We start from the raw sequence: 20606 nt of genomic DNA, 5'->3' as shown, positions 1-20606 counted from the left end.
GCAGGAAGGGAAGCGAGTGGCTGAGGACTGGGAGGAGGGGTTCTATCTGTTTGATTTGTTTGAATTTCAGTGTATGTGTGTCTGTGTGTTTGTGAATTTACCGGTCTGGAGGGAGGAGAAGCTGACCCCTGGAGCCCAATGCCACTGGAGGCTGGGGGGAAGGGAGGGATAAGGCAAGGTGACGGGGGAGGAAAAAGCCCCAGGTGTAAACTCTTATTTATTCCTCTGGAATCTGGGCAGGGCCTCTTCACCTGGAGCTGCTGGGAGCTCCCAGGTTCTCAATTCAAAGAGACAGACCAATTGCGGGTTTTGCTGAGCTTTGATTTTAGTGTACTGTACTGACCCAGATCATTCAGGGACAGCAGCTGTAGTTGGCAGTAAGCCCCGAGGACTGTACCATCTGAGACCCATCCCTGCCCCAGGCTGGGCTCAGCAGCGCCCCCAGCCCTACCCGCTCTGAGGGTCACCTCAGTGAGACTCCAACACCAAGCTCCCCAGCAGGCAGGAGGGGAGGTGTCTGTGCTTCGTCTGAGGTGGGGAGCTGGGGGGCTGGGGAACTTGCAGATGGACCAGAATCAGAGATTTCTGCTAAGTAACGAGTGAGTGAGTGAGTGAAGTCGCACAGTCGTGTCCGACTCTTTGCAACCCCATGGACTGTAGCCTACCAGGCTCCTCAGTCTGGCAAGAGTACTGGAGTGGTTTGCCATTTCCTTCTCCAGGAGATCTTCCCAACTCTTTATAATAGACAGGGCCCACCTGGGGGCCTCACTTAAAGATGGAAACAGGCCCTGTGGTAGGAGGTTTCTGTATCCTACCTCACAGTACGTGGAAAATTCGAGGTTATCAACTGTCAAGAATAAAACAATAAAAATATTAAAAGGAACCTAGAGGACATCCCATAGAATACAGGTATGGGAAAACCTTTCTTAAGCAAGACAAAGAACTGGGGAACATGAAGAAAAGGTTGCTTATTTGACTACACTTTAAAAAATGTTATGTGGGACTTCTCTGGTAGTTCAGTGGGTAAGACTGCCTGCCAGTGCAGGGGACACAGGTTCCATCCCCGGTCCACGGAGATCACACATGCTGTGGAGCAACTACTGAAGCCCATGTGACCTAGTGCAACAGGAGAAGCCGCCACAGTGAGAAGCCCAAGGCCGTGCTCGGTGACAGAAAGGAGCCGCCCTGCTTGGCGTAACTGGAGAAAGCCCCTGTGCAGCAACAAACACCCGGCACAGCCAAACAATTAAAAACAGATTCATTTAAAAAGCATCATGTAATTGTAAAATGGGTAAAAGGAAAAAGGATACATGTCATCAAGCCAAGGGAAGGAATCATGTGCTGTGCAAGTGATAAAAGGTGGACCCACCTGAGATAGAAAGGGAATTCACACACTTAAGAAAATGTTGTAGCCACGTGTTCCGGGAAACAAACTCACTCAGAAGGACAATGCAGATAGTGGGGTGCAGTTTATTACACCGGCGGGCCCAAGGCAGCGTGTCCTCTCAGCCAAGGACCCTGACCAGTTTTTGTGACAGCCTTATATACCCTAAGTGTACGTGCTCAAACCCACCTCCCCAAATTCCTTGAAACTAGTCTGGACAAGGTAAAAGAGCTGCTACTGCTACTTCAGTCGTGTCCGACTCTGTGCGACCCAATGGATGGCAGCCCACCAGGCTCCGCCATCCCTGGGATTCTCCAGGCAAGAACACTGGAGTGGGTTGCCATTTCCCTCTCCAATGTGTGAAAGTTAAAAGTGAAAGTGAAGTCGCTCAGTCGTGTCCGACTACTAGTGACCCCATGGACTGTAGCCCACCAGGCTACTCTGTACATGAGAGATATGATCAAAGTTAACCCATGATTCATGTGTCACAAGACTAGATAAACAGTGGACATTTATCAACAGGCCTGTGGTCATATCCTGATAAACACAATGGAATTTGCCACTTTGTTCTGTTACAGAGATAATATATTCTCTTAGGCAACGGAGAGTCCAAGTGCAAGTCTCAGGGCTCTTTTATCCAGGGGGTCTGGTTTCCCATTGGTATGCCACTTCTATAGACACCAGGCACAAAGTTCAGAGTCCGTTGGGAGGGTGACTGTGCGTGTAGCCTAAAGTTCGCAGCCTGGCCTACGATGGAGCCCAGCTCTGTCTGTTTCCTCCTTCATTCCCCCCTCTTAATGCTCTTAACTCATATTATGAGCATCACTCATAGGGATATATTGCACCCTGGCTCTCCGACTGCCAATTTGGGAGAATGACATCAACTCTGACTGCCAATTTGGGAGAATGACATCAACCTTCGGGTTACAAACTTCATAATACATTGGAAAATTCAGGGTCCACAAAGCAGAACTATCAAGGCAACTATAACAGCGGTAAATATAGTTTTCCACCAATCGCCCTTCACCCAAGATAGGACCGAAGTCCAGAAAGGAATGTTTTCATTTAACATTGCTTTTACCTGGTTTTGCATGTCATCTAAAGCAGTTGATACATTGCCAGATAAGTCAGGAATGCATACACAACATTCAACCTTAATTATAGCACACGTCCCTCGAGCAGCTGTATGTCCAAAGCCATTCTATTTTGAATTACCACTTTTCTCATTTGGATTTGCTCTTCATTTAAGGCTTGGATGGCTTTTGTTCTATCTAGGAGGGCCTGTTTTGTGAAATTAGTTAAGGCCTCTACTTTAATCATAATATCTGTTGTCCCTATAAAGGGTAGGAATAAGGCAGCAATTACTCATACCGTTGAAACACAGATCTTGTTCACCTAGCATGTAAATAAGGTAGATTTAACGGGGCTTATTGTAGGTTAGGCTTTTGACTGGCATTTATATCAAATGTAACCCTATGACCTGAGTCTATTGACAATAGGTCTGGCTTACACCCAGAGAGCAGGGAGAGATTATGATTGTGTTCCAGAAAACAGCAGAGTGGTTTAAAATCTCCTTGGTGGAGCGGTGGCAGCCACCAGGGAAGTCCATCCATCACAGACAGAGGCATAGCCCCACATACCCAACAGTTGGAGGGATTGTGGAAGTTGGCGTAGGAATGTGCACGTTGATGAGACCAAGCAGCACGAGTTGATCATGTGGCTTCATCCTCAAGGGGCTCATCCAGGATCTTCTTCTCCTTCTTCTTAAGGATGGTCTTAGACTCTCGAGGGTCAGCGGGGTCCCTCTGTGCAGTCCACTCAGTGTTTTTTGGGTCTGCGTGGTATCCTCTCCACCCTTGTATGATGGATCCAAGGGGCAATACCTGTAACTTTAACTGCAGTAGAGGTAGTTAGAATAACAGTATAAGGGCCCTTCCACTGAGGGGCTAGTAAATCAAGTTTCCAATCTTTGACCCATACTTGGTCACCAAGCGTAAACTCATGAATCTGTTCCCCAAGGGGGAATGGCACCTTTCTTGTACAAACTTAGTTACCCCATTTATTACCTTACCCAGTTCCGTCTGCTGTGAAATCCTACACCCCCTCACCTGAGGCAAATTTTTGACACCTGTTTTATTATGGGAGGGGCCTCCCATACACATGGTTTGGAGAATAGCCTTATGACCGTGGGGTCATCCTGAGTCTGAGCAGAGCCGTCGGAAGCAAGTCCACCCAGGAGCAGTCAGTCTCTGTGATCCACTTGGAGAGTTTCTTGAAGTGTCCGGTTGGTTCATTCTGTCAGGCGAGTGTATGCTCCTCGGTTTTTGTCTCCTGACAACAAAGATTTGGAGTGACAGACATTAAAGGCCCCTAGACGTGTCACAGCTCTCAGGTCTTGGACAGACCGTGTTCTAGCTCTTAGACAAATCAGTGTTACAGCTCTGTTTTATTTAGAAGATAGCAGGAAAATCCAGGCATGAGGGCACGTTGATCCAAAGATGCGAAGAGAAGAGCGCCCCCGCACAGAAGAGAGAGACCCCCAGCCCTTTGGCTCCTCTTTTTACATTTTTTTCTCTCCCTGGGCCTGTCCTGTGCACAGTGGGCCAGCCAGGAGTGCTGTTTGTTCTACCTGAGGTCCTGCTCCAGTCCTCGGACCTTCATCTGCTCTATTTTCGCGGGCTTTCCTCTTCCTTATCTTTTAGCCACCGCCATTCTGGACTCCTTTTCTCTATTCTAACTACCTAACAATTCCACCATCCTAGAACTCTGGGCCTATATGCACTGTGCAGTTTCCACTTGACGTTTAAAGTTCTGCTTTCTTGTTGTACTAAAGCAGCTACAAAAGCTGGGCCATCGTCTGACCCAATGCGGTAGGAAATCCAAATCTGGGTACTATTTCCCTGAGCAGGCACCGGGCTACTTCTGATGCTCTTTCAGTCCAGGTAGGAAAAGCTTCTACCCATCCTGAGGACGTACATACCATGACCAGCAGGTAACGGTAGTGTCGCTGAGGTTTCATTTCAGTGAAGTCCACTCCCAGGTGTTCAAGGGGCAGAGTGCCTTTCAGCTGAATACCCGGGGGTTTTTGTCTGTGCCGAGAGGCAGCATTAACCTGTAAGTAGGCAGCATGGCCTAGGTGGGTCGCTTGGTAGGTTTGGCTTACCAGAGTGTGTGCCAGCTCCTCCAGTACCAATAATTTGCCACTTGGCAATTCCCACCATCCCTTTTCGGTCTTGATGGCCCCTTCCGCCTTGGCTAACCTGACAGCTGTTGTCCTTGTTTTATCAGGTTAGTGCCATCAGTATCAGAGAAGGCAATGGCACCCCACTCCAGTACTCTTGCCTGGAAAATCCCATGGGCGGAGGAGCCTGGTGGGCTGCAGTTCATGGGGTCCCGAAGAGTCGGACACGACTAAGCGACTTCACTTTCACGTTTCACTTTCATGCATTGGAGAAGGAAATGGTAACCCACTCCAGTGTTCTTGCCTGGAGAATCCCAGGGACGGGGGATCCTGGTGGGCTGCCATCTATGGGGTCGCACAGAGTCGAACACAACTGAAGCGACCTAGCAGCAGCAATCAGTATATAGGACCCAATTAGCGTCTAGAACTTTGTGCCCTTCTTTAAAACAAACCCCAGACACCTTACCTCCTCTTTGTAGATCTGTGCCATCTTCTTCAACACCTGGTAAATTGCTCCAACAGCTGGAGCAGTGCTTTTGTCCCTTCCCAATATTTTTCCTTGTCCTCGGCAGCCAGCAGCAGGTCATCCACGTATTGTAGGAGCCATACTCTTTCGGATGGAATGAATCCAGGTCAGAAACCAAGGCTTCCCCAAAGATGGTTGGGGAATTCTTAAACCCTTGTGGGGGAGTTCAGGTGAGCTGTTGTTTGGTGCCCCCGACTGGATCTTCCCATTTAAAGGCAAAGATGGGCTGTGACGCTGGGGCGAGGTGTATGCAGAAGAAGGCATCCTTGAGATCTGGGCAAGTATAAACTTTAGTCCTCTGCAGGTGGAGGCTAAGTAAGGTTTGGAACAGTGGGGTGTAAAGTCACAGTAGCCTGGTTGACTAGCCTGAGATCTTATACAGGCCTCCTGTCCTCCTTCCTTTTTGGCTGGCAGGATCAGCGTATTCCAAGCCGAATGTCACTCTACTAGAATGCCCACTTGTCTCAATCTATTGATGTGGGGCAGTATGCCTGCCCAGGCCTCTACTGGTAGCGGGTACTGGCGCTTTCTAACTGGGATGGTGCCTGGTTTGAGTTCCATTATCACTGGGGCTTGATGTTTAGCCAGCCTGGCGGGGAGCGGGGGCTTGTCTTCCGCCCAGACCTCAGGGAATAATTGAGTTAGCTCTCTCTCATGCTCTTCCAGCCCACCCGGTTCTTCCTTCGGAGGCTCATGAAACCTCCACTCATCTTGGCGGGTATTGAGAGAGACAGCAAGTAAGTCAGAGTACCCATCTGGAAGGTGGGCCTCTCCTCAGGGGAGAAAGTCACTTGTGCTCCTAGTTTGGTGAGCGAGTCTCTTCCCAACAGGGGTACTGGGCACTCAGGAATGTAGAGGAATTCATGAATCACTTGGTGCCCCCCCATCTGACATTTTCTGGGCTGGCAAAAAGATTTAATCATCTCTCCCAATACCCCAGTTACAGCGGCAGTCTTTTTGGACAGTGGTGCCATAGGTTACTACTGACAGTTCTGCTCCTGTATCCTCCATGAAGTCAGTGTTTTGGTCCCCCACTTTTAAGGTTACCATGGGCTCTTGGGGACCTGATATCTCTGAGCCCCGGCAGCCCTATTTAATTTCCAAGCCAGCAAGCCTCACAACTGCAGGAGCTTCCTCTTCCTTCCTTGCCTTAGGGCATTCATTCTCCCAGTGGCCAAAAGCTCGCCACCAGGCACACTGGTTTGGCTGTAACGGGGCCCAGGGCCTCCGTTGGGACGGGTTGAAGGACTGCCTTGTCCCTGGGGCAGAGGAGGTGTCCCAGAGTGCCCGAGATAGACTTTCCCAGAGCAGCAGCTAGCATTGCAAATCTCTTGTCTGTTCTCTTTCATTCCCTCTGGCTCTCGGGCAGAGAACAGTCTCTGCTTAATTCCAACATCTCCCTCCCCTTCCTGTCAGTACTCACCGGGAGAGGCGGGTATAGCTTGGGCAGTTTGGCTGGAGCTGGATCCTCGAAGTGTTGGCCGGAGCCGGATCCTCGAAGTGTTGGCCAGAGGCTTCTACCACCGGGATCGGAGCCTGCCGGGATCAGAGCCTGCCGAGGTGGCGGCTCTGTGACCTCTGAGGGAGCTGGCGGAGGAGCAGCGGCTGCTGCAGGAACTTCACCTGGCCCTGGATCGGGCATTAAGGTGGCCTGCGGTCCTGGTGGAGCACTGGGCCGGCGGGCGCGTCATCATCCAGTATGGGGAAAGGGCAGGTCATCCTCCTCCAAATCCTGCCAGATCCCAGAGGGAGAAGGGGGATCAGCGTGTCCTGCCAGTCAGCACGGCTGAACCAGAACACCACATGGTCCATGACTGTTTCTCCCTTAAAGTCCGTTCTGCCTTGGTGGGCTTGATCAGGTGCGGATGAAAACTCAGATGGGTTAAATATCCAACTCCAGAAAAGCCAATTCATACTCACTTATGTATCCCCCTCCTTCTAGCCTGACAATTCTGAGGGGGTCAAGAATTTCACAGCAGACGGGACACCTCCTTGGGGAGGGTAGAATATGAGCATACAAGGACCAGTTTCCTATCCTAAAAATCCCCTGGCGATGGCCAGTAATAATTTTCCCTGAGACGGCGTGGACCCACCTCCTAAATGACCTTTGCAAATTCCCTTCCTAAGTCCTAGCACACTCGTCGACCTGTGTACCAAGCAATCGCCGCCTGTCTATTCCAGGCTCCTGTGGGTCCCCACTCCTTCTAGTCCCTCCCAGGGGTGTGATCAGGCCCCTCTTCCACTCTGCTGGGTGGGTTCCTCCTCACCTGAGCGCTCAGTTCCCCTGCTCCCGTCCACTACCTGCTAACGTGAAAGGTCCGGGCATTGAGAAGCAGAATCCTTCCAGAAGGGTAAGGCGCCTTCCCCATCTAGAAGATTCAAGCCACAAGGCCTCGGAGTAGTTCCAAATGGGACCTGTCTCCTTAAAGTGAGGAGTTTCCCGGCCAATGCACCAAATGTTGTAGCCTTGCATTCTGGGAAACAAACTCACTTAGAAGGACAACGCAGATAGTGGAGTGCAGTTTATTACACTGGCGGACCCAAGGCAGAGTCTCCTCTTAGCCAAGGGCCCCGACCAGTTTTTGTGAAGCCTTATATACCCTAAGTGTACGTGCTCAAACCCACCTCCCCAAATTCCCTGAAACTAGTCTGGACAAGGTAAAAGAGAGATACGATCAAAGTTAACCTATGATCCATGTGTCACAAGACTAGAGAAACAGTGGACATTTATCAATAGGCCTGTGGTCATATCCCGAAAAACACAATGGAATTTTCGACTTTGTTCTGTTACAGAGATAATTAGCATATTCTTTTAGGCAATGGAGAGTCCAAGTGCAAGTCTCAGGGCTCTTTTATCCGGGGGTTTGGTATTCCATTGGTATGCCACTTCTATAGACACCGGGCACAAAGTTCAGAGTCCACTGGGAGGGTGACTGTGCGTGTAGCCTAAAGTTCGCAGGCTGGCCTACGATGGAGTCCAGCTCTGTCTGTTTCCTTCTTCAAAAAGAGCCCAGAAGGAAAGAAGACACTGGAAACACCCCGCACCCTGGCAATCAACAGGAGACGACAAGAAAGATGCAGCTGGTCCACTAGCAGGCAAACGGACCACAAGGGAAGACAAGACACCCTGTCCCCTCTCAGGTGAGGGAGCGGGCACTTGCCCTCTGTGGCTGCAGTGTGAGCTGCTCCTGAAGGCACCGGTGGCAACACTGAAATGTACTGGAAATGGGGACCCGCGCTTACAGGGGTGCTGGTGAAGGAGGAAACAGAACAGGCTCCGTCTTGAAAGCAGAACTCCATCTTGGGCTGGACTGTGGACTTTGAGCTCTGTGCCCAGTATCTATGGAAACGACATACCAACTGGAAAACCAGACCCCCGCCCCTGCCCATGGAAGAGCCCCAGGCCTCATACCTAGACTCTCCATAGCCTAAAAGAATACCCTAATTATCTGTGTAACCAAATAGAATCATAAATTCTATTATGCTTATTGGGATATGACCACCACAGGCCTATTGATAATTGTCCACTGTTAACTAGGCTTAAGGCATATGAATCACGGGTTAACTTTGATTGTATCTTTTTTTCCTTTGTTCAGACTAGTTTCAGGGAATTTGGGGAGGTGGGTTTGGGCACGTACACTTCGGGTATATAAGGTTTTCACAAAAACTGGTCACGGTCTTTGGCTAAGAGGAGACTCTGCCTCGGGCCCGCTGGTATAATAAACTGCACTCCACTATCTGCATTGTCCTTCTGAGTGAGTTTGTTTCCTGAAACGTGTGGCTGCAACACTGGCCACAGGGGTGTCTGTGATTGTGGACCCTTGGGGCTCTGTGAGGGGATGCTGCATAGAAGAGGACCTGGCTATCTCATGAATTTTCACACAGTTTTCACAAAGCTGGCTTTTCCTCGCTGTGCATGGGCTTTTTGCAGTTGCGGAGTCTGGGCTTAGTGGCTCCACAGCCTGTGGGATCTTCCCAGACCAGGGATAGAACCTGCGTCTCCTGCATTGGTTTTATGGACCGAGTTGCTGGATACAGCCCATCTCCAGGCTGGAACACCCTCAGAGGCCCTCGCCAGCTCCATGAGTGTGGACTGAGTGGACGGCTGCCTGCCCGCCTGCCCAGGGAAAGACGTATTTCCCATAAAGGAGAGAAAGTGCTGCCTACCCCTCCTGCAGCCCCCCGCCTGTCTCATCTCTCAGGTCTCCCCTCTGTCCTTCCTCCCTGGTTAGCCCAGGCCAGCAGTGCCACTATCCTGGGCCCAGTGCCAGCACCAGCTGGCGTCGCTCCCACGGCTGCCCTTCCAGTTGAGGTGTGTGCTCAGCCGTGGGCTCACTGGGAAAGGCTGGGGCCCTCAGTACCCCCACCCCCTGCTCCCCCACCCTCCCCAGTTCAGCCCAGGCTCCTCCTGTGTGCCAGGCCCAGGTTGGAAGGAGTCCCCTGCTCTACAGATGGGATGTCCTGTCAGCTCAACCCACTGCAGGCTTCCTCGGGCAGGGAGGGGAGTGTCCCCCTGTGCCCCCACGTGTCAGCATGAACTAGACCAGGGCACCCAGACTCGCAGGGCCCAGAGGAATAGCTTCCCCAGAACTTTGGGGAACAAATAGAGTTTCTGCATCTTTATTTTACCAAGACAAAGTTTTTCTTAACTCCAACTACCATCTATTATTATCATTTCATAAAGGATCATTTTCCCATCAAAACTTTTAGGAGGCTCATACACTTAAAATTATGCTTAAATGCAAGTTATTTTTTCTAGAGTGCAGCATGTAGTTCTCCTGTGTCCCCATTTTATCTGGTTAATGATTTCTTCCTGTCCTGGGTGCTGGGCACTGAGGAACCAGGAGGTGAAGGGCACAGGAGCTGCTCTCAGAGCTCTTGGCATGCACTAAGCTGGCAACACGGTCCAGCGGCAATGGGGCATGGTGACCGCGGTGAATCCTGCTCCCCTTCTAGTGGAGAGTGACAGAGGGTGACAAGGGCAGAAGATGGTTGCCAGGACAGGAGGCTCTAGAGTCAGCTCTGGTTGCAGGCTCCCCCTTGGCACCCCCATCAGCTCCCCTGGGGTGGCAGAATACGGGTAAGCCTTCTGGGACCCCGGCTTCTAGAATAAGCCATCCACCCTGGCTCCCCTGGCAGTGATCCAAGGAGGAGTGAGAAGTCTAGTATGCCTTAAGGGGGAATTCCAAGAGGACAGAAGAGAATGAGGCAGAAAAAAACATGAAATCTGGTGAAAGACGTTAATTTACAGATTCAAGCAGCTCAATGTGTCCTAAGAAGAATGTGTAAAAGAAAATCACAGCCAGACACATGACAGTCAACTACTGAAAACCAAACAAAAAGAGAAAATATTGAAAGCACCCAGAGAAAAATGACATTCAGGGGAATAACAGTTCAACAATGAATGACTTCTCAGAAACAATGGAGCAGATATAACGGGGGAGGGAGAAAATAGACCTACATGGTTGCAAAATTCCTGCATCTTACATGAAATGGCACAATATAAATTCTAAATAGTCTGTGAAATGTTAAGAGTGTAATTACAATCCCCAGAGCAACCAATGGAGAAGGAAAGGGCAACCCACTCCAGTATTCTTGCCTGGAAAATCCCATGAACAGAGGTGCCTGGTGGGCTACAATCCACGCAGTCACAAAGAATCAGACACGGCTCAGCATGCACACATACCCCCAGGTCAAGGTATACCTGTTGCTGCTGCTACTAAGTCGCTTCAGTCGTGTCCAACTCTGTGCAACCCCAGAGACAGCAGCCCACCAGGCTCTGCCATCCCTGGGATTTACCAGGCAAGAGTACTGGAGTGGGTTGCCATTTCCTTCTCCAATCCATGAAAGTGAAAAGTGAAAGTGAAGTCGCTCAGTCGTGTCCGACTCCCCACGACCCCATGGACCGCAACCCACCAAGCTCCTCCGTCCATGGGATTCTCCAGGAAAGAGTACTAGAGTGGGTTGCCATTGCCTTCTCTAAAAAGCCAATAAATACAGTAAATTATATTTTTCAATATTAATTTAATCCAAAAAGGTCAGCAAAGGAGGAAGAGAATATACATCAGATGGGGCAAACACAAGACAAATAATAAAATAGGAGACTTGACTCACCACATCAATGTCCCTGTGTGTGTGTGTTCGTGCTCAGCCGTATCTGACTCCTTGCAACTCTTTGGGGTAGGATTTGCTTCTAAACTTGCATCCATAGCTGTGGCCTCAGGTCCACACTAGTTGTTAGCCAGAGACATGTTCCTCATCCCATGGGGCAGCAAGTGAGGAGGAAGGGGAGGTGAGGTCACCTTCACGATCGGTGACCAGACCCTCTGCTGCTGTTTCCCTCTTGTCACTGGGTGCAGTCCACACTCCAAGGGAGGGGTTACAGGAGGGTGTGGGCTGAGCAGTTTACTGTTGTTGACTTATAAAAGTTCTCTGTAAATTCTGATCAGATATATGAGTTGCAAATATTTTCTCAACTCTGTAATTTGTCTTTTCCCTTTCTTGACAATTCCATGCTGTTCACCTAACTGGGTTTCGTCAGTTGAGAGTCTCACCAGCAGTGAGGAGTCTCAATGGGCTACGCTGTCACTAATATTTGGAATTTTCAGACTTGGAGATTTGTGCCATCTTCAATTGCATTTCTCTAATTACTCCTGAGGCTGATCACTTTTGCACTGTTTACTGGGTGTCTGGAATTCCTCTTTGGAGAAATGAATCCTCAAGTATTTGCTGTGCTTCTTGGGTCATTGGTCTTTTACTCACTGATTTCTGGTCATGGAACCCTAGACCTGAATGGGTTTTTGGCGACGGAAACATTCTCTCCTGTCCTATGACTTGTCTTTTTCTTTCTTCATGGTCTGTGTGTACTTTTAAAAACTTATTTTACTTATTTTGGCTGCTCCAGGTCTTAGTTGCAGCACGCAGGATCTTCAATCTTTATTGCGGCATGTGACCCTCAGTTGCAGCATGTGGGTTCTAAGTCCCTGATCAGGGAATAAACTCATGCCCTCTGCACTGGGGGCATGTAGTCTCAGTCACTGGAGCATCAAGGAAGTCCTTGTGTGTGTATTTAACAGATCTTATTTCTGAAAAGTTTTAGATTCACAGCAAAATTAAGCAGAAAGTACAGTTTGCAAACACCCCTTGCTCCCAAACATGCACAACCTCCCCCTCCATCAGCATCTCCACCAGACCATGTGGTACAGTAGCTACAGCTGATGAATCTACACCATGAATCACCCCCAGTCCACAGCTTACATTAGGCTTCCGTCTTCGTGGTGCACTTTTGGCAGGTTTGGACAAATGACAAATAAAGAATCTGCCCACAATGCAGGAGTCGCAGGTTCGATCCCTGGGTCAGGAAGATCCCCTGGAGAAGGGAATGGCAATCCACTCCCATATTCTTGCTTGGAGAATCCCTGGAACAGAGTAGCCTGGTGGGCTACAGTCCATGGAGTCACAAAGAGTGAGACATGACTGAGTGACTGACACACATATACAGTAACGACACGTATCTATCATTATAGCGTCATTCAGGGTAGTCTCATTGCCTTGAAAATCCTCTGTGCTCTGACTGTTCATCCTTTCCAGCCCCTAAGCCCTGGCAACCAAGAGTCTACGCTTCATTGCAGTGCAGTGGCTTCCCTTGTTGCAGAGTGTGGGCTCTAGGGCGCACACTCTGAGCTGTGGCGCATGGGCTTAGCTGCCCCCGCAGCATGTGGAACCTTCCTGCACCAGGGGTTGAATCTGTGTCCCCTGCATTGACAGGGCAGGTGGATTCTTAACCACTGGACCACCAGAGAAGTCCTGATTTGTAGTTTTTAGAGTATACAAAATCAAAAGGGAAATCAGTCAGTACTGTAAGGGACTTCAAGGCAAGCGAGACACAGGTTCAACTGCCGGTCCAGGGTGATCCCACATGCAACTAAGCCCATGAGCCACAACTACTGAGCCCGAGACCTAGAGCCTGTTACCGCGACAAAGAGGGGCCCCTATCTGCTGCAGCTAGAGAAAACTGGGAGAAACATCAACAATCTCAGATACGCTGCTGATACCACTCTAATGGGAGAAAGCAGGAGGAACTAAAGAGCCTCTTGATGAGAGTGAAAGAGGAGAGTGAAAAAGTTGGCTTAAAACACAGCATTAAAGAAACTAAAATAATGGAATCTGAGACCATAACTTCATGGCAAACAGAAGGGGGAAAGTGAAAGCAGTGACAAATTTTATTTTCTTGGGCTCCAAAATCACTGCAGACGGTGACTGCAGCCATGAAAAGATGCTTGCTTCTTGGAAGGAAAACTATGATAAACCCAGACATTATATTAGAAAGCAAAGATATCACTTTGCCAACAAAGTCCGTATAGTCAAAGCTCTGGTTTGTCCAGTAGTCATGTATGGGTGTGAAAGTCGGACCATAAAGAAGGCTGAGTGCTAAGGAAGTATCAGGCCACCTGATGTGAGGAGCTGACTCATTGGGAAAGACCCTCATTCTGGGAAAGACTGAAGGCAAAAGGAGAAGGGGGCAGCAGAAGATGAGATGGTTAGATAGCATCACTGACTTAATGGACATGAATCTGAGCAAACTCCAGGAGATAGTGGACAGAGGAGGCTGGCGTGCTGCAGTCCATGGGGTTGCAAAGAGTTAACACAACTTCGTGACCAAAAAACAACAAGAGAAAGCCTGCCAGCAGCAATGAAAACCAAGTGCAGAAAAAAACCGAAAAATCCACCTTGCAATGCAGGGTATGTGGGTTGAATCTCTGTTCAGGGAACTAAGATCCCACAGCCAGGGGGGCACTAAGCCCATGTGCCGCAAATGACAGAGCCCATGGGCTCCGGAGCCCGTGTGCCACAACTAGGGAGAAGCCCACAACAAAGATCACAAGTGCTGCAACTAAGACCAGACGCAGCAAGAAATAAATCAACTAAAAAAAAAAGAGGGGCTTCCCTGGTGGTCCGAAGACTTGGCACTCCCAATGTAGGGACCCCAGGTTCAATCCCTGGTCAGGAAACCAGATTCCACACGCTGCAACTAAAGATCCCTCATGCCACAGCTAAGACCCAGCACAGCCAAATAAAAAAATAAAGTAAATATTTAAAAAAATAAAGAAAATACTTTGAGATGAAAGAAAATGAAGACATATCAAAACAAATGGAATACAGTTAATACAGTGTTTAGAAGGAAATTTATAGCTCTAAGTATCCATACTAAGAGAGAAAAAAGATTTCAAAACAATCACGTCCCATCTTAAGACAGTGGAAAAAGTGGGTCTCCTATATCCAATATTTTACTGGAGATCCTGGCTGTGGTCACCATGTTTCTCCCCTCTGGAGATTCCAGCCAGAGCAATTCATTAATAAAATGAAACAAAAGACATCTAAACTGGGGAGCCTTGCCTGTACAAAATTCTGAAGAATCCAGTAAGCAACTATTAGAACTAATAAATCAGTTCAGCAAAGTTTCTGGGTACAAGATCTACATATAAAACTCAATTGTATTTTTATACTCTTGCAATCAACAACTGAAAATGAAACTAAGAAAAAAACTCTATCCACACAACACACAGAAATATATATGGGGACTTCCCTGGCAGTACAGTGGTTGAGACTCTGTACTTCCAATGCCAGGGGCCTAGGTTTAATCCCTGGTGTAGAAACTAAGATCCCACACACAACGTGGTGTGATTAAATAAATATCACAGCTTAAAAAACAAATTTTAAAGTATATATGTTTTTTGAAAAACTCATTACGTTAGATCTCAAAATTCAAATAATAAGCTGCCACCTTTTCAACCTGAACTGTACTGTAAATGAGAATATCTGTGATTTCTGTTTATGATCAAGTCACAGGCATCGCAAGGTGTTTCAGTGAAGCTAAATTCCTCCCGTTCGAGGCCAGTTGAGAATAAAGGTGGGATTCTTCCCCATCCAAATGCCTGGATGCCCTGTCGGACCTTGCCTGACCATGCAGGTCCATCCTCCCAGCTCAGGGTGTCATTTCAGAGGGAGACCCAGACCCAGGTTGGGTCACCCGCGCTCCGGCCCCACCCCAGGCCAGAAGCCGGCCCTGCTTCCAGGACAGGGGTGCAGGCCAAGACAGGAGGACCAGCATGAACTCAACATGATATTTAAGGACTGCGTTGATACAAAGACAAACACGATCCGTGCTAGGTTCATCACCATTATTCTTTTCTTCTTCTGATTTTAACAGAAATTGACATTAGACACTTCCCAAGTCCACTCGAGTGAAACAGCGTCTGGGGGGGAGGTGCGGGGGGGTGGGGAGTGCGGGCGCAGGGGGGCAGGGGGAGGAGCCGTAGGCGCAGAAGCCTGGGGCCACTTGCCCTCCCTCGACTCCTTCCCCTCCCTGTCCTTCCCCCACCCCGCCTCCCTCTCTCCCTCCACCCCTGCGGCCTCCTCCCGCCTCCCTCCTTCCACCCTTTCCCCCGGTTTCTTTCTCTCCCGCCTCCCCCTCCCCCTCCTCCCAGGACCCTCTCCCCTGCGCGCTCGGCTGACGCCGGCGGCTGGGAGTCATGCGCGGCCTCTCCGGGCTCGCGGCGCTGCGGGGGCTGCTGTGCGGCGCGCGGGCCCTGGGCCCCAGCGTGCTCGCGCGCTCCTGCTCGGGTGAGTCCGCCCGCCTGGCAGCCAAGCGCGGGGTGGGGCGGGTCGAGGGGCCGCCGACCTTTGCTGACGCACGTGCGGCCCCGGCGCGGGGGCCGGTGGCCCGGGAGCAGGCGGGCTGGAGAGGCGCGCCCCTGGGGTTTCTGCCTGGCGGGGCCCCAGCGCTCACCGCCGCCGCCACCGCTCACTCCCAGCTAGGCCCCCACGGCCCCGCTCACCTCACCTTGCTCGGGGCAGGGTGTCCGAGGGCTCCGAAGCAGGAGGAAACCAGAAGCCTGGTGGCCACACTTTGTGCTGACGGGGATCCCAGCGGGCCCAGGGCTCCTGCGTGGGGTCATTCTCAGCAAATGAACATTCCTATCCTGAGGCTTCTTTCCGCCCGGCATATCCCTGCCTGGAGTCTTGCAGGTATCTGGGGGTCCTCCGCCCTAGCAGCTGGCCCTCCGGCGCTTCCAGACTCCTGGCGTTCCAATGCTGGCAAGGGTAAATTGCCATCTTCCGAGGCAGGAGCCAGCTGGCAGCAGGCCAGGCTGGCCCCTAGGGACTGGGCTTTAGGGGAACGAATAAGGGTGGGGACCTTCCTGCAGTGCAAGGCATTGAAGGTATGTGGTGGGCACCCAATGCCTGCTCCCCAAGCCCTCCTGGGGCTGGGAAGGCAGATGCAGATGCCCCCAGGGTCACTGGCTCTTTTGGACCTGACGGCTCATCTCTTCTCCAGTTCTCTCCTCCTCTCTGCAGGGCTTAGCCGCCAATCCAGGGTCTGGGCCCTTCTCCAGAGTACACTTGACCCTAGACCCAATGCCAAGGGTCAGCCTAACTCTGAAAGTGTTAGGCGGTAGGAGGGTGATGACACTGGGGGTCTCTCTGGCAGCATCACCCCCGGAGGAGGAGGGCTGGGGCAGTATTGACTTTAGGACACTAGGTTCAAGTGTCCTGCCTTGAAACCCCAACAGCAGCCTGGCCAAGGAAGGTGTCAGGGGAGGAGCCCTCCCATCTCCCTGGCTGCAGACAGGGACCCCTCCCCCTTCCTCAATCCCCAGGTCCCTCTCTCTATCCCTGTGACCTAACTGGTGGGAAAGTGCTTTTCACTCTCCCTGGTCCCTGCCATTATTTCACCTCAGACCCAGAAGATGGATGCTGGGTCCCTCCTGATGTGGCAGTTTGGGGGTGCAGACAGTGTCTATGCTAGCTCCCTGAAGTACAGCAGTGAACATCAGGACTTGTACTTTCTTTCCAGTGTGGCATCTCAGGGGCACCAGCTCCATCAATGGGCAGCTTTTCCCACTGCCTGCCTGGGTGGGGCCATGCCTCCTGTGACAGGCTGAAGTCCCCAGGGGCCCACCGTGCTGGACAGTCCTGGCTGTGGGCGCCATACTTCTCCCCTCCAGGACTCCTCTGGTTGAGGCAAACTCTGCAGTCTAGGGGACACCTGGGTCCTGGCAGGGGAACCCAGGTCCAAGAGACGTGAAAGGTGAGGCGCAGCCCCGAGCTCCCCTCTTCCACAGGAGGACCCTCCTGGACCCGGGAGCGGACACTGGTTGCGGTGAAACCAGACGGGGTGCAGCGGCGGCTAGTTGGGGACGTGATCCAGCGCTTTGAGAGGAGGGGCTTCAAGCTGGTGGGGATGAAGATGCTGCAGGTACCAAGCTTTCGGCCTGTGGGTGTCACTGAGGGGACTGGGGTGGGGGCTGTTTTCAGCCCTATGTCAGGACAGCCTCCTTGTGCTGGCAGTAGAAGGGGAGGGGCAGGAAGTGCCTGCCCTGTGCTCCTGTAGCTGGAGCGCCAGCCCTTGTTGGTGTCGTCCGCCAAGGGCCCTGCGGTCAGGACACCACTACCACTGCCCTGGTGCCCGGTGGGGCTCCCTATCACCCCTTCCCTCGATGCACCAGGCGCCAGAGAGAATCCTTGCTGAGCACTACCACGATCTGCAGAGGAAGCCCTTCTACCCAGCCCTCATCAGCTACATGAGCTCCGGCCCGGTGGTGGCCATGGTACAGCAGGGCCACGGCGGTGGGAGGGTGGAGGGCCCTGGGTTGAGCCCTGGGTGACCCCTGCCTCTCCCCACCTCCTCTATCTCTCTGTTGCAGGTCTGGGAAGGCCCCAATGTGGTCTGCACCTCGAGGGCCATGATAGGCCACACCAACTCCGCCAAGGCTGCCCCTGGCACCATCCGGGGAGACTTCAGCACTCATGTCAGCAGGTAACACACTCAGCCACTTGGAGCTGAGGCCCAGTGCCCTAGGGGCTCAGGGTGGCAGCCTGTGCCCAAGGCAGATCCACCGGGCCTGGGCATCTTGCTCAGGGGAAAGTGAAGCCAGAAAACTTGATAGTAGCATGTCACACCTGACGTTGGTTAGTGCAGTATTTTTCAAAACCTTTCTGTGTACACAGATGATAGAGCATTCCCTGTGTTGTGTCTATGCTCTGCCATCATGGTCTGTCACCTGACTTTACCTCCAGATACCCCAGGGGTTGGCTGGGGACAGATGCCGAGGTCAGGCTGGAACCCAGTTTTCCAGCTCCTCTGTTCTTCCTTGCCCCTCTGCACCATCACCCACCCACTCCCCTAGACAGTTGGGGATCGGCAGACTGTGCCTAGGACCCCCGAGGTACATGCTGAAGCCTATGCTCTACCTCTGCCGCCTGGCACAGGAATGTCATCCATGCCAGTGACTCCGTGGAGGGGGCCCAGAGAGAGATCCAGTTGTGGTTCCAGAGCAGTGAGCTGGTGGACTGGGCAGATGAAGGCCACCTCAGCAGCATCTACACAGCCTGAGCATGCAGGCGCCTGCGGTCACCCCGGCATCCACTCAGGACCAGCTACCTCTGTCAACAAGAACTTGAGCTCATACCCACGCTCTGCCCATCTGTACCAGACCACCTCCCTGTCCACCTTCTGCCCCACTCCAGCCCCAGAGTGGTTGAGCCACCAACTTTATGTGCCTTTTAGTATTATCCTAAGCCAGCAAGGGACTGGAAGTCCTTCCTGAACCAAAGTGCCAGACAAGCTTTGGGGTTCAAAAGCTGGTAGTGTGACCGTCCTTTCCCCAAAGTGGGGACATTAAAATTCACTGTGCTGTGCGTGGGAGTGGTGTGCTCATTATGGCCCCTGCCATCTATCTCTGAGGTGGGAATGAGGCCTTATGCAAAGTTGTAAGCAGCTTGAAAGTAGAAATGAAGCTTACCATTTCACATACCAGGAGATCAAGAACTTTGTAGGAGAGAGGCAGAGGTCCAGAGGCCTCCAGCCTGAAATCTGGAAGCTCCAAGCTGAGCCACAGAGATTGTGCTGTCCCTCAAGGAGGAGCCCTAGGCAGTTGTAAACAGTAGTCGGAAGGGGCAGACAGGAAGCTGAAGCCGCCTCAAAGGCAGAAAGGCTGGTGGCCACACTGACACTGCATACGTCACTCCTCACACCTGGTCCTCAGGTGTGTCCCTGGCCACTTGTCACAGGTACTGGATACTGCATATCATTACACCTGCTGAGGCCGGCTGGTCCTCACCCTGCTTTATGACGTCTTCGCGACGCTGGCCTTGGGTTCCCGGCTTAGGTTTCTCCCTGTGCCTCCACGTGAGGGCGCGGTTTAACGGTCTGACCTTCAACTGGCCATGAAAGGGTCATGTTTGGAGCTGACCCTGGGCCTGGCCATGCGAGGAAAAGGCCTTCCCAGTTCCCGTGACTTTCCTAGGCTCGTCTCCTTCCCTTTTCTTTGCAACAGGGTAGAGAAGCACCCAGGAGGGGAAGACATTTAAATGCTAGGCGAGTCCAAAGAAGTGTTTTAAATGCACAGCAATGCCCAAAGCGGTGAGGGAAGCCGAGGGGCCTCGCCTCGGCCCGGGAACCAAATGTTCCCTGTGTCCGGCTGGCCCCCAATCCAGTACTGACGCCCAGTCTTGTTAAAAGGAGTCCAGAAAGCTGAGTTCTGATTCACGTTCAGCACGGCTCCGCCACGGGAACAGGCTCGCCGCACTGCGCCTGCGTCCGCCGCGGCTCGCAGACTGATTTCCAGTCCCAAAAGGCCGCGGGGCCCTGAGGGCCGGACGTTCTGAGAGAGGCTGGGGAAGGGGAGGGGCGGGGCATCCTGGGAATGGCGTGGGTCGCGGGGGCGGAGCTTCCCGGGAAGATTGAGGACTGAGTGGACCGGGCTTCCTGGAAGCAGCGACTGTCGCGGGGGCGGGGCGCTCTGGGAGGCGTGAGGACCAGGGTGGGCGGGGAGACTTGGGAGGGGCGAGGGTCATGGGGCGGGGCGTCCTGGGAGGGGCGAGGGGAGGGGCGGGGATATGAGGGGTGGGGCGTCCTGGGAGGAGCGAGGGTACGCGGGGTGGGGCGTCCTGGGAGGAGCGAGGGGGCGCGGGGCGGGGCCTCCTGGAAGGAGCGGGGATCTGAGGGACGGGGCGTCCTGGGAGGAGCGAGGGGGCGCGGGGTGGGGCTTCCTGGGAGTAGCGGCGATATGAGGGGTGGGGCGTCCTGAGAGGAGCGAGGGGCGCGGGGCGGGGCGTCCTGGGAGGAGCGAGGGTACGCGGGGCGGGGCCTCCTGGGAGGAGCGGGGATCTGAGGGACGGGGCGTCCTGGGAGGCGCGAAGGGGCGCGGGGCGGGGCCTCCTGGAAGGAGCTGGGATCTGAGGGACGGGGTGTCCTGGGAGGAGCGAGGGGGCGCGGGGTGGGGCTTCCTGGGAGGAGCGAGGGGCGCGGGGCGGGGCGTCCTGGGAGGAGCGAGGGGCGCGGGGCGGGGTGTCCTGGGAGGAGCGGGGATCTGAGGGACGGGGCCTCCTGGGAGGAGCGAAGGGACGCGGGGCGGGGCCTCCTGGGAGGGGCGCGGGGCGCGGGGCGAGGCGTCCTGGGAGGAGCGAGGGGCGCGGGGCGGGGCGTCCTGGGAGGAGCGGGGATCTGAGGG

At 52.7% G+C, this 20606-nt stretch overlaps 1 protein-coding gene and 1 long non-coding RNA gene across 10 annotated transcripts; one reads left to right on the top strand and one right to left on the bottom strand.

Annotated features, from left to right (window-relative positions):
• Positions 1-949: 949 nt before the first annotated feature.
• On the bottom strand, positions 950-19746 carry LOC129545186 (uncharacterized). Of its 6 annotated transcripts, none has more exons than XR_016036564.1 (4): positions 18897-19746; positions 11206-12509; positions 4365-6823; positions 950-3715 (listed from the first exon to the last, which is right to left on the bottom strand). It is a non-coding gene; the product is annotated as an uncharacterized LOC129545186 (long non-coding RNA). The 6 variants fall into 6 exon arrangements; XR_016036563.1 differs by having other exon boundaries at positions 950-4496; positions 5032-6823; XR_016036562.1 differs by having other exon boundaries at positions 950-5175; positions 6515-6823.
• NME4 (NME/NM23 nucleoside diphosphate kinase 4) lies at positions 15545-18501 on the top strand. 4 transcript variants are annotated; one of them, XM_055409015.2, is made up of 5 exons: positions 15552-15714; positions 17217-17350; positions 17601-17702; positions 17799-17911; positions 18364-18501. In XM_055409015.2, exons 1-5 carry the CDS (start codon positions 15624-15626, stop codon positions 18485-18487), a joined length of 564 nt encoding a protein of 187 aa, XP_055264990.1. In that variant the 5' UTR covers positions 15552-15623; the 3' UTR covers positions 18488-18501. The 4 variants fall into 4 exon arrangements, with proteins under 4 accessions (XP_055264992.1, XP_055264990.1, XP_055264989.2 ...); XM_055409014.2 differs by lacking the exon at positions 15552-15714 and adding an exon at positions 16059-16194; XM_055409017.2 differs by lacking the exon at positions 17601-17702 and having other exon boundaries at positions 15545-15714.
• Positions 19747-20606: the final 860 nt, after the last annotated feature.

This window comes from Moschus berezovskii, chromosome 27 (genome assembly GCF_049115385.1).
Source record: "Moschus berezovskii isolate FMDL1 chromosome 27, NW_MosBer_1.0, whole genome shotgun sequence".
Taxonomy (NCBI): Eukaryota; Metazoa; Chordata; class Mammalia; order Artiodactyla; family Moschidae; genus Moschus; species Moschus berezovskii.
This window is presented reverse-complemented; position numbering and strand designations above follow the sequence as displayed.